The 15,728-nt window shown below is 38.2% G+C and overlaps 1 protein-coding gene across 1 annotated transcript in view; it reads left to right on the plus strand.

The window, feature by feature from the left end:
* MAP2K6 (mitogen-activated protein kinase kinase 6) overlaps positions 1-15,224 on the plus strand; it is a 110,777-nt gene extending 95,553 nt beyond the window's left edge. The window contains exons 11-12 of the mRNA XM_081316694.1: positions 10,198-10,243; positions 11,545-15,224. Of these exons, the coding sequence (XP_081172820.1) occupies positions 10,198-10,243; positions 11,545-11,622 (124 nt within the window). The 3' untranslated portion in view covers positions 11,623-15,224. The remainder of the gene's footprint in view (positions 1-10,197; positions 10,244-11,544) is intronic.
* The last annotated feature ends 504 nt before the right edge of the window (positions 15,225-15,728 follow it).

Consider the following 15,728-nt stretch of genomic DNA (forward strand, 5'->3'; position numbering starts at 1 on the left):
AAAAAAGTGCTGCTGAGTTTTGTCCAAAGCAGTCCTTTAGATTTTGAAGCCATGATGTTCTTCTGCCTGGACCTCGTTTGCCTTCAATCTTTCTCTGGATGATTAAATGGAGTACGCCGTATTTTTCTGGGTGTCGCATCACATGTCCGAAATATTCTAACTTTCATTTTTTAATTGTTTTGATGATTTCCCTTGGCTTTCCCAGGCGGCTTATCACCTCCTCATTTCTGATCTTGTCAACCCAGCTTATACGTAACAGCCTACTGCCTGTAAATGCACATTTCAAATGCTTCTAGTCTCTTCAGGTGGCCTTCTGTCAGAGACCAACTCTCTACTCTATAGAGCAGGATAGAAAAAAATATAACATCTGACAAGCCTGATTTTCAATCTTAGGCTTATGTCGTGACTGGAGAAGACCTTTTTCATTTTGAAGAATGCTGTTTGAGCTTTCTCTATCCTTATCTTTACTTCAGTGGTCATATCCCAGCTCATGTAAATTAGAACCGAGGTGCGTGATCCTTTCAACTTTTTCTCATAGTATTCCTTCCAAATTTATTGGTGGTAAATTAACGGGCTGTTTGCTGACGACCATGATCTTGGTTTTTGAGGTGTTAAGCTTCAAGACGTATTTTTGACATATTTCTGTGATTCTATTGATGAGGAGCTGAAGGTCTACATGCTTACTGGCAAGCAGAACTAGGGCGTTCTCTGTGGGTGCGCCTGCCCTATGGAACCAACTACCCACAGAACTTAGGACTGCCCCCGACCTTCGCTCATTTCGCCAGGACCTGAAAACTTGGCTCTTCGATCTGTTTGGTCCAGACTCTAGGGTTGTTAATTTAACTGGGTTTTAGATTTACTCTTGGGGCTTGAATTTAATTTAATTGTTTTATTTGTTTTTAATTTTTTGTATTCATGGTTTTAACTGCCCTGTAAACCGCCCTGAGTCCTACGGGAATAGGGCGGTATACAAATCCAATAAAATAAAATAAATATCTTAAATTGTTGATCCAAACACCGTATACTTTGATGCCAGTGCCTCATTGAAGATTGACTCAGAGTAGATACTGAACAACAGTGGAGACAGAATACATCCCTGTCTGACTCCTCTTTGTATTTCTGCATCAGCTGAGTATTTTTGGCCTAGTCTCACATTTGCTAACTGATCAAGCATAGCAGTTGGGAATTCTGAGAATTGGGGTTTCAACAAGATCTGAGGGATTTCAGGTTATAGATGACTGATTTAGATACATTTGGCCCCTTTTTCTACCCTAAATCACTGTAATATAAAGATATCAACAAAACTCATCTGGCTTGAATGAGTGTTGGAGTTAGCAGTAAGGATAGAGTTCTTAAGAAGAGATTAAAGTAAGAGATTTTGCAAATAAAAGAGCCATAGTGGTGCAGTGGTTAGAATGCAGTATTAGAGGAAAACTCTGCCCTTAGCCCATAGACTTCGATCCTGACTGGCTCAAGGTTGACTCAGCCTTCCATCCTTCTGTGGTTGGTAAAATGAGGATCCAGATTGTTGGGGGGCAATATGCTGACATTTATAAGTCACTCAGAGTGCTGTAAAGCAGAAGTTGGCAGACTGGAGGGAAAGAGGGGAAAGCATTTTATATGCGTGCATGCAAACTGGGCCGCAAGCACATGTGCGCCGCAAACACTGCTAGCACCTGCATGACACTCACTAGCCCTGCCCCGTTTTTGCCACGCGGTGCCCTGTTTTCACCACACAGCGCCCCGTTTTTGCCATGTGGCATCTTGTTTTCACTGCAATCGCAGCACTAGCGTGAATGGGGGGTGAATGTGCACACACACGTGCGCACATTGGCCAGCCTGTCCCACAGCCCAGTGGCCAGGAGGCCACTGCCCGGTAGTCGGCTGTGGCTCACAGATTGGGGACCCCTGCTGTAAAGCACTGTGCAGGGGTATATAAGTCTAAGGGCTATTGCTCACATTTTCATTGGGCTTCTATATTTCCTTCTTCCTCTTGATTGCCATTTCTCTTGTCCTACAAGCTCTGTGCAGGAAGTCTTTATCAATTCTATAAACATGGATCTGACACAGAGAAGACAAATTATGAGTTATGGAAACTGGGTGGATTCACCTCAGCGTCAGTGCAGGAATCTTATTGGTAGATTATATATCACTGGCACTTGACTCCAGTCAGATTGGCACAGATATATCAAAATTATATTTTCCAATATTAAGTACCATTGCTAAGATCTTGAGGTAAGATTGGCTCCCACCTTCTGATCTTACGCAACAGCCTAAAGACTTCGCCGTGCCAGATGGCTTGGGGCCCTAATGGGGGGGGGGACATAACATTGGAGAGTGTTGTTGAATTAAGAGACAATCCCATTCCTCCATACACACACACACACACACACACACACATCCTGCTCCCTCCCTCCTCATCTTTTAATTCTAATTCTATTTTGAGTGTAGTCACCATTTTTGTTGTTTTAGAAATATTCATCTTTTATGATTTTAATGCTTTTAGTATTATAAGCCCCCCAGAGAGTTGTTTCAAAATGAGGGGCGGCAAATAAATTAAATAAATATAAATAAATAAATAAATAAAAAGGACCGAATGCTCCCTAGTTGTGAGGCTTACTGTTTTTCTTGACAGGACCAAATATGAAACTTAAAAATAAGGAACTTTTTATCTGTTTGATTTTAGCAGCTAAAATAATAATTACCTAACATAGGTAAACTAGATAATATAATAGTTGAGATGTGGATTAACAAGGCTTCTTAAATTGCCCCACTAAAAAGAGTCCTGTAAAGTTAAAAATATCAGACATCAGAAGCAGGAATCACAACTATTAAATTTGGAAGGATATTTATGATTTACCTCAATGGCAATAGATCATAATACAGCAATACTTTAAATTTGTATAAGTACAGTAAATTTGTATAAGTACAGAAGATTGTCTCTTTACTTTTTAGTAGATTTTTTTTGCATTTTCTATATCTTTTTTCCCCTCTATGCATCTTGAATTTATATTAATTTGGTTACTTGGTAATGTTTGTTAATCATAGTTCATTAAATAAAAAACACATAAATTCTATAGACTTAAAAATGTTAAATCCTACAAAAAACATTACCCATATAGCATTGGTCTATATTAAACTGTTTCCGGGGCGAACTTGGATAGGATTCAATGCAGATTTTAAAAATAATCCGTATTGTCCACGCACGGTCTCTCCTGTCAGTTTTGATAAGCCGAGGCAACATGTGTATGTGTGAATTTGTGAATCATCGGCTTTTGTTATTACACAGCAGAAGCGCTTCCGTACACCTGAGCCCTGTGATGAAGCAGCAAGAGATTATCAGGAAGTACCCATTCAGCAAGCATCCTTCATTTCTTCCGGGCCTGTTAAATCCCAGCAGAGGGTGTGTGTTTGCTGGAGCTGATGATCACACTTTGCTTTCTCATAATGTGACGCTTTATGCCTCCTTCCCCTCCATGAACGCACTCGTATGTGTCAGGATCTTTTTCAAGTTGCTCCAAGCATCTTCCCCATAAATACCCTGCCAGGAAGAGAGTGGCTATCACATCCTGTCTTCAAAGCTATTTTTTGTGTGGAAAGAGACTGAAATAAAACAGTCTTTTACCTATTCATCTCACAACCTCATAGCCATCAGATGTTCCCAGCCGGTCATTGTAGTAAAGCTATTTTCAGAAAGGAGGATTTTTCACTAGCATCAATAATAACAAACTCCATATTTGATCAGTAGGTTAAACAAATTGAATGTGGAAGGCAAGCCTGCACTGTATTTTAGAGTCAGTAATGAATACATCAGCTCAGCGCATAGTAAAATATTTGAAGACAAGCATGTGTCAGGTTTGTACATGTTTTCTGCAAGGCATCTTTGGAACTGCAGTTTTCAAAGAGAGATCCATTAGTTCTTTTACAGAACGTAGGTCATAAAGCTTGTCTTTACTTTCCATCCTAAGCATAGCCTGCAGTCCTAACTTCTTTTTATTCATTATACACATGAAAGTGTAATTGTAAACTCACTGGGGAGCTAAAAGTTCTGAAGGCTTTTCTTGCTGTCAACCCTGATAACCTTAATTGCTGGACATGAATACCTGTTATAAAGGAGACCTGCTTATAAAATCTGCCCTGGAAGTTAGAACATTGTGCAGTCAGGATTCCGTCTCATAGAGTGGGGGAACATATATGCCTAAGTTTCTGCAGCAGATACATGGGCCACAGTTTAGCTATGGTTATCAATGATTGGAGAAGCTGCGTGACTAAGCGATGCCACTTTGCTCCCTAGTAATAATGGTAAACGCATCATGGTTCTAGTAGGTACCGTATTTTTCGGACCATAAGACGCACCTGACCATAAGACACACCCAGTTTTTAGAGCAGGAAAACAAGAAAAAAAATATTCTGAACCAAATAGTACCGGTATACTAAAACAGGGCTTTTCAACCTTTTCATCCATTGTACCACTTTTAGGACAAGGCAATGTCCGAGTACCACCAGTCACCCAGCAAGGTGTCAAAAACTCGACCCCCCCCCAAAAAAAGGGAAAAAAATGATAAAGTACAGGTAGTCCTCGACTTACAATGATTCACTTAGTGACTGTTCAGAGTTACGACGGCACTGGAAAAAGTGACTTATGACCATTTTTCACACTTATGACCGTTGCAGCATCCCCAGGTTCATGTGATTTACATTCGGATGCTTGGCAATTGATTCATATTTATGATGGTCACATTGTTCCAGGGTCATGTGATCGCCTTTTGCAACCTTCTGACAAGCAAAGTTAGTGGGAAAACCAGATTCACTTAACAATCATGTTACTAATTTAATTTCTCTCTCTCCTTCTCTTTCTCTCCCTCTCTCCCCCTCCCTCTTTTTTTCTCTCCTCTCTCCCTCTTTCTCTCTCTCCCTTTCTCTCCCTCTCCCTCTTTCTCTCCCTATTTTTCTCTTTCCCTCTATTTCTCCCTCTTTTTCTCTCTCCCTCTATTTCCCTCCCTCTTTCTTTCTCCTTGTCTCTCTCTCCCCCTCTTTCTCTCTCTCCCTTTCTTTTTCTCCCTCTCTTTCCCTCTCTCCCTCTATTTCTCTCCCTTTCTTTCTCCTTCTCTCTCTTCCTCTTCCCCTCCCTATTTCTCCTTCTCTCTCTCCCTCTCTTTCTCTCCCTCTCTCTCCCTCCCTCTCCCATTGTCCCTTCCTTCTTTCCTTCCTTCCTTCCCTCTCTCTTTGTCCTTCCCTCTCCGCGTTAGAGCAGTACCCACGGAGGCGGCCCTATGGCCTGGCTTTCTCTTGCAGAAAGCAAGCTGAAATGGAGCGAGGAAGATTGCCAGGAACGCGAATCGGCCGATCTCGTGCTCCTGCAATCTCCCTCGCTCAGTTTCAGCTTCCCCTGCTACAAGAGAAAGCAGGCTGAAACGGAGCGAGGGAGATTGCAGCAGCGCGAGATTCGCATTCCTGGCAATCTCCCTTGCTCCATTTCAGCCTGCTTTCTCTTGTAGCAAGGGAAGCTGAAACTGAGCGAGGGAGATTGCAGGAGGCGAGATCGGCGTTTCTCAGCACGTGCCGATTTGTGCTCCTGGCAATCTCCCTTGCTTTCCACTTGCGGAGGTTGGGGCTGGCCATACGGATCACCTTCGGACCATAAGACGTACCCTCATTTCCCCCCCCCCAGTTTTGGGGGGGGAAAGTGCATCTTATGGTCTGAAAAATACGGTAAGTCAAAGGGTTTTCATTTGAACATCATCAGCTTTATGAATATAGGATGGGATCTGGAACTCATCCTCGAGGAACACAAGTAAATGGTGATCCATGTTACCTGCAGCATTTGTGAAAGAGTCCTTCGGGAATAGGGCTGTATATAAATTCAACTAATAAATAAATTAATAAATAAAAGAAGAGACTAGATGACCTTTCCATTTAGTATTGCTAGATGTCTATGATGTCAATCAACTGTAACTCCAAAATCAAAGCATACATTAGTAATGTGCCAATCAAGTGACTTTTCAAAGATCTACTCTTTGATTTCATATACAGGTAGTCCTCAACTTACAACAGTTTGGTTAGCGACAGTTCAAAGTTAACGGTACTGAAAAAAATGATTTACGACCGTTTTTCACACTTATGACCATTGCAGCTTCTCCGTGGTCACGTGATCAAAATTTAGATGCCTGGCAACTGGTTCATATTGGTGAAGGTTGCAGTGTCCCGAGGTCAAGTGATCACCTTTTGTGACCTTCCTACAAGCAAAGTCAATGGGGAAGCCGGATTCACTTAACTTAACAAGCATATTCCTAACTTAAGAACTGCAGTGATTCACTTAACAATTGTGGCAATAAAGGTCATAAAGTGGGGCAAAATTCACTTAATGAATATCTTAACAGAAATTTTGAGCTTAATTGTGGTTGTAATTCAAGGACTACTTGTATATTCTTTTCTTAAAACTAGGACAATGCAATATCTACCTTTCATCCCAGATCCTCAACCCAACTATGACAATATTGTCTATCTAAATAGAGGGGTTAGCCCTTCCTAACTTGAATATCATAAAAACTAGAGATCTACTTCAACATTTTATTTCATGAGGAAACTTAGATAAATAATTGCAATCATTTTTAAACAGGATAAAGTTTGCAACAAAGAATTATTACTAGGGAATGAAGGAAATAAAATCTGCTGTAGTTGAATGTAATTTTGTTTTCTCTCCTTGCCCCTTAGCCCCAGCATTAAATTTATTTGAAAGTTATGCTGATGTTAGGTAATTAAGCATATGAATATCAATATTCATAAAAATGGTACAATTTTTTAAAAAAATTTGATTCTGTATTTAAAAATATACCGGTAGATATTGTAGATATTGTGATGAATATTACAAGTAGATAGGCTGAGGGCTTCATACAGAAAGATGAAAGATGATAGCAAGAAATAATGTGGCCCTTTCCTGAATTTGGGGAAGCTGGCTTATATTATAGTTCTTAAGACAACTGCAAAATGTTTTCTTATTTCAATGGATAGGAAGTTGTAAACAGCAAGAATCAGTGATTACAGATTCTTTTTCTAAAAGGATTGAACAAGCAGTGGTAACCTAGTCAGAAGGATTACTCTGATTTAAGGCAGAGTGGTCAGTCGTTAGATCCAAATGAGTTTTACAAGCTTCCAGAATTACTTTTGAGCACATAATGGTACTCTCAAGCTCTGTATTAAGAGATGGATCGTAATAAAACATTGTGAACTGAGGCCAAGGTTAATTAGAGCAATCCATCCTGCTACAGTTTATCAGAAATTGAAATTTTGTCAATCTATTCTAGGTTTTGGGTTTGCATGGAGTCAAATAAAGCTCTTGTTTTCATTTTTAAAATTTGGGACTAATCTCTCTATTGGAGTAAGTGGGATACCTCAGAAATCTTGAGCATGTTTTGTCAGTAATGCTAAAATAGCTCATATCTATAGATGTTTTACTCAGAATCTATTCTGTTCATTTTGTATAAGATGTAAAGCCACCTGGTGCTTATACTAGTTTCTCAGTTCTTGGCACTCATTGTTTATTCTGACTTGGCTGATACAGTATTAAGCACACAGAAAATACAAAGATACTAAAGCTGCTCATTTTCTTTTACCTTCACAAATATTAGCAGGTATTAATAGCACTTGAATTGTTTTTACCTAGAATTCGAATGTTAGTTCTTCAGATACTTAATCCTTTATTCTGGATTTGCCTTATTCTAAGAAGGCTCATAGGCACCATTTGAGAAGTTAATAGTCTTGTTATTCCAGGACAAACAAATCATATATTGTAGTCACAAAAATCAAAGCCTTAATATATGTCTGCTATAGGATTCAAATTCTAGGCCTTTTCTGTATTTTTTCCTCTCAATTAATGGATATGTGGCTACATCGATGGCCTTAAGAGATATGTTAACAATGTTAACTTAACATACCTAATTCACTTCTGTATAACCAAGTTCCACACCATATAAATGTGTCCTACATGAATTATGAAGAGTCTTGGTGTGGAACGTAAGGAAGGGTATCCATTTAAAGCCAGAATGTATGGTATAAAGTATAAGGGTGTCCTTATTTTCTGAATTACATATTTTGGATGTAAAAAAATCCAACTCTAAAAATATTTACCAGTAAATTGAGAAAATGAGATTCTGGTTGCCATATTGAAAATTTTAAACGAGTCAGAAATTTTTTCAGCATTAGTTGTCTACTCATAGATGAGTGAATAGCAGAATTTTTGGTTTTTTAAAAATGTTTGACATTTGTTTGTTAAAGGACCAAATAACTGGCATAATTTCTCTTTTACATTTAAAACTGTTTTTGGTCATACTTGAAAACTCATAAAACTACACAGTAAAACATTCACCAAGTACATAAAGCAGAAGCCAAGCTTTATTAGAAATTTCCACATGTTATTTATAGCATGAAAACATAAGGATGATATTATCATGAAAGTAGCCATTAAAAAAATGAAACTGTTTTTTTAAAATTTTGCCATGCTGTAAATTATATTGACCTCTGTTGAAATGCCAGTTTTGAAAGCAGAACTGAATTCTTTTTTAAAAATCAATATAATTTTCAGAAGGTTCAAGCAGTTGCCATTGTGAATTCAGAAGGAACTTTTTAAAAGTTTTCTTTTTTCCTGGATTCTATAAACACAGGCATAGAATCAAGATCACGCAAAATATTAGTACTGCTTTATAAAACCCTAGTGAAACCACAGCTGGAATACTGCAACCAGTTTTGGTCACCATACTACAAAAAAAATGTTGAGACCTTGGAAAAAAAGTTTAGAGAAGAGCAACTAAGATGATCAAAGGCCTGGAGACTAAAACATACAAAGAACTGCTGCAGGACTTGGGTCTGGCTAACCTAAAGAAAAGAAGAAATAGGGGAAACATGATAGCAGTATTCCAGTATTTGAGGGGCTGCCACAAAGAAAAGGGGGTCACGTTATTCTCCAGAGCACCAGAGGGCAGGACAAGAAACAATGGTTGGAAACTGATCAAAGAGAGAAGCAACCTTGAATTAAGGAGAAACTTCCTGACAGGACAATTAACCAGTGGAACAGCTTGCCTTCAGAAATCCGTGGGCGTTCCATCACTGGAGGTTTTTAAGAAGAGACTGGACAGTCACTTGTCTGAGATGGTATACGTTCTCCTGCTTGAGCGGGGGGCTGCACTAGAAGACCTCCAAGGTCCCTTCCATATTCTATTCTATTCTATTCTATTCTATTCTATTCTATTCTATTCTATTCTATTCTATTCTATTCTATTCTATTCTATTCTATTCTATTCTATTCTATTCTATTCTATTCTATTCTATTCTATTCTATTCTATTCTATTCCATTCCATTCCATTCCATTCCATTCCATTCCACTCCACTCCACTCCACTCCACTCCACTCCACTCCACTCCACTCCTTTCTTCTAATACAGTAAGCAAAATTAAAATGTATAAGTAGCTTGTATATTATTACCTGGGGAACTACTTTCTCAGTTAGATTTTGTTTAAAAGGAACAAAAATGAGCAAAACATTGTTGCGTCCGATATAAAATCAAATGAATATGGTAAATCATATTTAATATGTATGGATACAATGTGCCATCACTCGATACTTTTTAAAGTTTTCTTTAAACTCTTTTACGTATATGAGATTATGAATTACATTAATGTTATTCTGTCTTACTCTTGAATTTGTAAACTCAAAGGTACAGACCATTTCTGCTTAAAGAAGCTACATTTATTCCATTTACTTGTACTTCAGCCAGATACAAATTAGATTTTACATGTGGAATTTAATTTCACTCATATAATTCTGCCCTACTCCTGCACTTGTGAGATGTGGTTACTGCACATATGCTGCTGATGCTTCAAAATTATGGTCAGAGGGGATATGCATCAGAACTTATATTTATGCTGCTGTTGAATTTGTGCAAAATAGTATGATTGCTTTTAAAAAAGTTTATAGCCCAACATTCTATATTAAAATAGTAAAACCTTTTAATCCCCCTACTTTATATGAGGGTTTTTTTTGGAATTTATTTATATTGTTACTGACATATTAGTTTTAAGATAATCTCTATCCATCCGGCTTTAGAGAGACCTATCTATAGCTTTTGTTGGGTTAGATTGGCCTTTGGCTATTGCTTATATACTGAACATAAAATAATACGTATTTTTCTTTTTCTTTCAAAGCTTGAAGAAAAATTCCACAGAAAGACCTACATATCCTGAGCTAATGGTGAGTTTATCTTCTTGACTTCAAGTGTAACTTAGGTTTCCCTCATGCTTTTGAACAGACACGAGGAGGCAAGTAGAATAGCGCCATCTCAATATTTCTGTACTCTGCTTTAGCCTTTACATAATCAAAAGAAATGTCAGTTATAGAGCTGCTGGTGCCTGCAAGGACCATGTCTGAGCTTGCCCCTAGCTCTCCCTTGTTGTTTGGCCACATATATTCATCTGAATGAAGAACACACAGGTACAGTTTTGAAATCACTGAATGAGGAAAGAAGGAAGGATTTCTCTTCAAATGCTGGTGTTGTTTGATGTGATGTTTTATGAATTAGCATCAGGGATGGATGAATCAGTAGGTTTCTAATCCAAGTCATTTTTGCTTCCGCTTGTCTATAAATTGAAATATATAAACGCACATACGCTCACACACAAATGGAAAATATGAGCTCTGCTTTTTATTATTGCCGCAGTTTTCAGTATATATACTGAGGTACCTAATTTTTTTTGGTAGCTTATCAAGACTTTCCAGTGACTTCATTATAGTTCAATGTTCTTTAAAAGAGAGATATGAAGTTGTATTTTAAACAAACAAACAGCACAGCCTTTCTGCATTTGCCAGTGAACCTGTTCGAGTTGTTGCTGTATTAACTCTAGGAAACCACAAAAAAATAAATCCATGGGCAGCAATAACAGTGGCCAGCAGCCAATTAGTTTGGACTACTTCACTTATAATGAAATGAAGTATAGCAGGCAAAGTGAACAACACTGCTGAGCCAGCAAAAATCAGGAAATGTTACTTTTGATGAGCGGGAAAAAACGGGTGGAGGTTGTAATCTCAGTAGGCTAAGGGCAGTAGAGAAGCAGTTGTGTCTTTGTGCTCTCAAGAAACAATAAGCCATACTTGCATTGGGGTGCAAGACCAATGCAGACTAAGCACCCAGTCACTATGCTAAAAAAAGAGTAAAAAAACCTCAGTGGGAAGCCTGCAAACTGGTCATGAGGTGAATAAGGTTCTGTCATGGCACTCAAGAAGTATCTCCCTAGCAATTTAAGCTAGTTTGGTGTGGTGCTTACGGCTCCAGGCTAGAAAGGGGGAGACTGAGTTAAAATCCTGCCTTAGCCATGAAAGCCAGCTTGGGGGTCAGTCATTCTCTCTCAGCCCAACCCATCTCACTGGGAAAAATAGGAGGAGGAGGATGTATTGGATATGCAAACAAACAAATTAAAAAAATACGGATTTTTATTGGGAAATTTTGTCATCTTCCACTCATCACTTTCTTTTTCTTTCTTTCTTTTCTTTTTTAGCAACACCCCTTCTTTTCCTTTCATGAATCCAAAGAAACAGATGTGGCTTCTTTTGTCAAACTCATCCTGGAAAACTGAAAAAATGGACTTGTACATTATTTTACCCTTTGATGGACTGGTGGGATTAAGGAAGAGGGGGTCATGGTAGGACAGCCTTCACAGGAAAGCCAGAGGAGAACTTAACTGGTGGCCATTTTCCTTTCCTTTTTTTTTTTAAATCCTAATCTCCTTCCCTTGAAGGCTTTTTTAAAGGGTTATTTGGTATTCATAGTGATATAGAATGAACTGATTAGTGAAATGAATTTTAATAAGATTGGCAACCATAAACAAAAAAATACAACAACGAGTGATTTAAATGATGATATTTTACGGCTCTCTAACCAACCTCTCAACTAGCCATACTTAATTTACTGTCAAATCAGATTTCTTTTGTTTATGGTAATAGGTGCTACGGTAGTTATGAAGTTTGATATAGAGTTATATTTTGTCCTTACTATTATTTTAATATTTATGTTAAACGCTTGATTTTTAATAGAATTCTTGTTTTTGTTTTTATGTGAGACAGTGGACAATAATGACAGCTAAAACAGTGAAGTTACAAAAAAGAGTATTTATAGTGCTTTGCGAGGAAAAGGAAGAGGAGAAGGCATGGTCCATTTATGACATGGATGACTAATTTCAATTGAAATAAGAGTGGTTTGTATGTTACTCCAACAATGTATGAGGAAAACTACATAATTCCCTAGGATATATCTGAAGATTGTTTTGGCAAGAAAATCAGGAGGATGCAGAAAGAAAAAAAGAAAGAAAATGATTTGTTGGTTGAGATTATTATTCCAGTGGTTTGGTTTAAAACTGCAGTTTCTATAAACAATTATACCTTTAGGATTAATATTCTATCTCAGTATCAGAATCTGTAGGATTAACAGTGGGGATGATGTATTTAAAAGTTAGTGGAAAATCAAAAGCAGCTTTCGACGTTCGATTGTTGCTTAAATAATGATGATTCTCTAGATCAGACATGTCAAACTCGCAATGTCACGTGACATCGCGTGATGTATCGGAGCTTTTTTCCCATTGCCGGCAATGGGGTGGGCGCGGTTTCCTGATGAAACATCCGGCCCATGGGCTGGCAGTTTGACATCCCTGCTCTAGATCATGGCCAACCAAGGAAGAACTCTGCCCATATTGGCTTGGTAGAAAGTTTTGTGCCTTTGAATGAACAAAAGGCTTCACAAAGGAAAGTGGGACTGAGGAGGCATTGAGATGTGGGTTTCACAAAAGGGGGAAAAAATCAAGAAATGAGGAATGTTTTACTAGTTTTAGATTGTTCTGAGTACACTGAGCTTGCTTTGGACTCTCAGGTGTCCCATAGTGGTCTTCTTTCTCACCTACATGAATTATTTTTTTCCTTACTCCTTCCTGAAGAAGACCCACCTATATCTCTGGCACACTTTAGACTAGTCTCTGTCTGAAAACAAATGATAGAACAGGAATTACTTAATAAGCATTATTTCCCTCATCTAATACGAGCAACAGCAAAAACACACTGGTAGGGCTAAAACTACTTGCATTCAGGCATGGTTGCTGTAGATTTTGTGTTTAACATATGGAAACGGCAATTTGTGTGTGTCTCTCACTTCACGATACACTATTTTTTTTATTAGGGTTGTTTCATAAATAAGATTGGGTCTTATCTGATGAAAATAACTGCAGTTCAGCTATTTCCACCGCAACTTTTTTGTTCAAAAATCATTTCTGTTTCCTCCTGACAATATTCATTCTCCCCAATGTTTCAAGTGGTGATGTTTGTTCACTCCAAATGGAGGTTGTGGGTATAGTAGGAGTGCATCCATCCCCTTACCCAGTGCCTTTCAGGTGTGCTGGCCACATCCCACACATCTGGAGAGCATCAAATTGGAGAAGACCAATACATTAGTATTGATAAAGTGAGTTTTTGTCAAATACATTTTCATGCTGCTTTCCAGCAGTCCGTATTTTACAGAGTAGCTGGTCTTTTTTGGCAGAAGTCCACTGGAAGTGATTTAGAAGATGTTTAACTGCAGATAAAACACTAAGGTTCTTCCCTTTCATTGTATTTTTTTTTCAAAGCTGAGAATGGTTTGTAACTATTTTACATGTCCGGTTACTTCCCCCCTATCCCCCACCCCTAGTTGATTCTCAGTGCTGTGATTGATTGTCTTTAGCTGCAGCTAAAGCTCAGCCAGTCAGTTTTTAGAACTAGTTCCAGCATCTATTCTCACTTTGAAAAACATGTCATTTAAAACCTACTTTTGGGGTTTCCTATAAATGGATTTGACGCTTGCCATAGATTGTTTTGCTGCCATTTTTTTCTTGGAATAGTGAAGCCCCATTGCATATTACATCCTCTTGACCTCAGAACACCTTTATCGGAGTGCTGTGGTGACAGGAAGGCTGGATTCATGAGATCAAATTGGGCTTAATAGGCAATATTAATATTCCCATTGGTTTCCAATAGTTGGACCATGCCAGTGATGTCTGCAGTAAGTCTGACTGGAAAGAATAACACTACACGCCTCATGTTTTGTTTTAGGAATTAGAATGTGGTGTTTGTGAGCTCTTTTGTCAGGTCTGTCCAAATATAATTCATCTCTTGGCAAGTACACAAACCCTACCACAGTTATAGAATAAAACGTGCCTAACATCTGTATTTTCTATTCCAGATTTAAAGCTTTGCTTGTCTTTGTTATTTAAAAGTTCTCATATCATGTTAGTGAGTATAATTCCCCTAAAATGTTCACAGCACTTGAAATGCAGTCTGAATTCACATCCGTTTTCTAAAGGATGATAGGTAAAAATGGAAAAGAAATAACTGATCAGATTTCATCTGAAAACAGGGTAAGAAATAATGGGCTTAAATTACAGAAAAGACATCACCCATTCACATGTATGTATGTGTGTGTACACACACACACACACACTCTCACATAGACTTGTACATGTACCTCCAGAGTGTTCTGAAATTGATCATCCTGCTTGAAGTTGTTACAGAACCTTCATTTTTTAAGGCTGTTGTAAATATGACACAGATATCCATTATGTGTTTTATATGGAAAAAATGAGCCCTTCATCTGCTGATATTTTCAAGTCTTTAAATATTTGAAAATGTTTCCGGGTTCGGCAGGGCTATATTAGTAAAATTCAGCTGTTCCAGTAAATGTTAACAGAGCTTGAATCATGGTTGCTGTGACTGATCTTTAATTTCAGCATTCTCAACTGTCTTAGGTTTGTTAAGTTATTTTGGAATAATTATTTTTAATGGTAATGTGGATTTGGGGCATGGCTATATGCAAAGTGGTGATCTGGATTTCCCCCCCTCTTAAAACAGTATTGAGAAAATTTGCCATAATGGCATACGTTCTACACTGTACACAGTTATTAGGCAAATTGTATTTTGGAGGATTAATTTTCTTATTGAACAACTACAGTGCTCTCAGTCAATCCAAAATGTTAATAAACCTCAAACCTGAGTATTTAAGAAAGTAAAAGTGAGATTTTGGCTTTCTTAGGAGAATATCTCTGTATGCACAATTATTGGGCAACTATTGGTGTGCAGAATTATTATGCAACTAAATGAAAAATGAAAATTTGCCCATCTCACTTGTTTATTTGCGTCTCTTAAAAGTCAGAATAATAAACAACTCAAAATGTACAAATAAACATTTCTTTTTTTAAAAAATTGGGTGACCAATGTAGCCATCCTTCTTTTGAATAACAGTCATAAGCCTTCCATTCATGGAGTCTTGTCAGTTTCTTGATCTGTTGACGCATCAACGTTTTGTGCAGCAGTAACCACAGCCTCCCACATACTGTTCAGTTTTCCTTCACCATAAACCTCCCATTTAAGAAAGGCCCACAAGTTCTCAATAGGGTTTAGGTCTGGTGAGAAGGGGGCAACGTCATTATTTTTTCATCTTTAAAGCCTTTATTGGCTAGCCCAAGGGTCTTCAAACTCGGCCCTTTTATGACTTGTGGACTTCAACTCCCAGAATTTCTCAGCTAGCAGCGTGCCTGGCTGAGGAATTCTGGGAGTTGAAGTCCGCAAGTCATAAAAGGGCCAGGTTTGAAGACCCCTGGGCTAGCCACACAGTGTACTTAGATGCAGGCAATGGAGCATTGTCTTGCATAAAAATCATGGTGTT

This window comes from Vipera berus, assembly GCF_964194415.1.
Source record: "Vipera berus genome assembly, chromosome: 2".
Classification (NCBI taxonomy): domain Eukaryota; kingdom Metazoa; phylum Chordata; class Lepidosauria; order Squamata; family Viperidae; genus Vipera; species Vipera berus.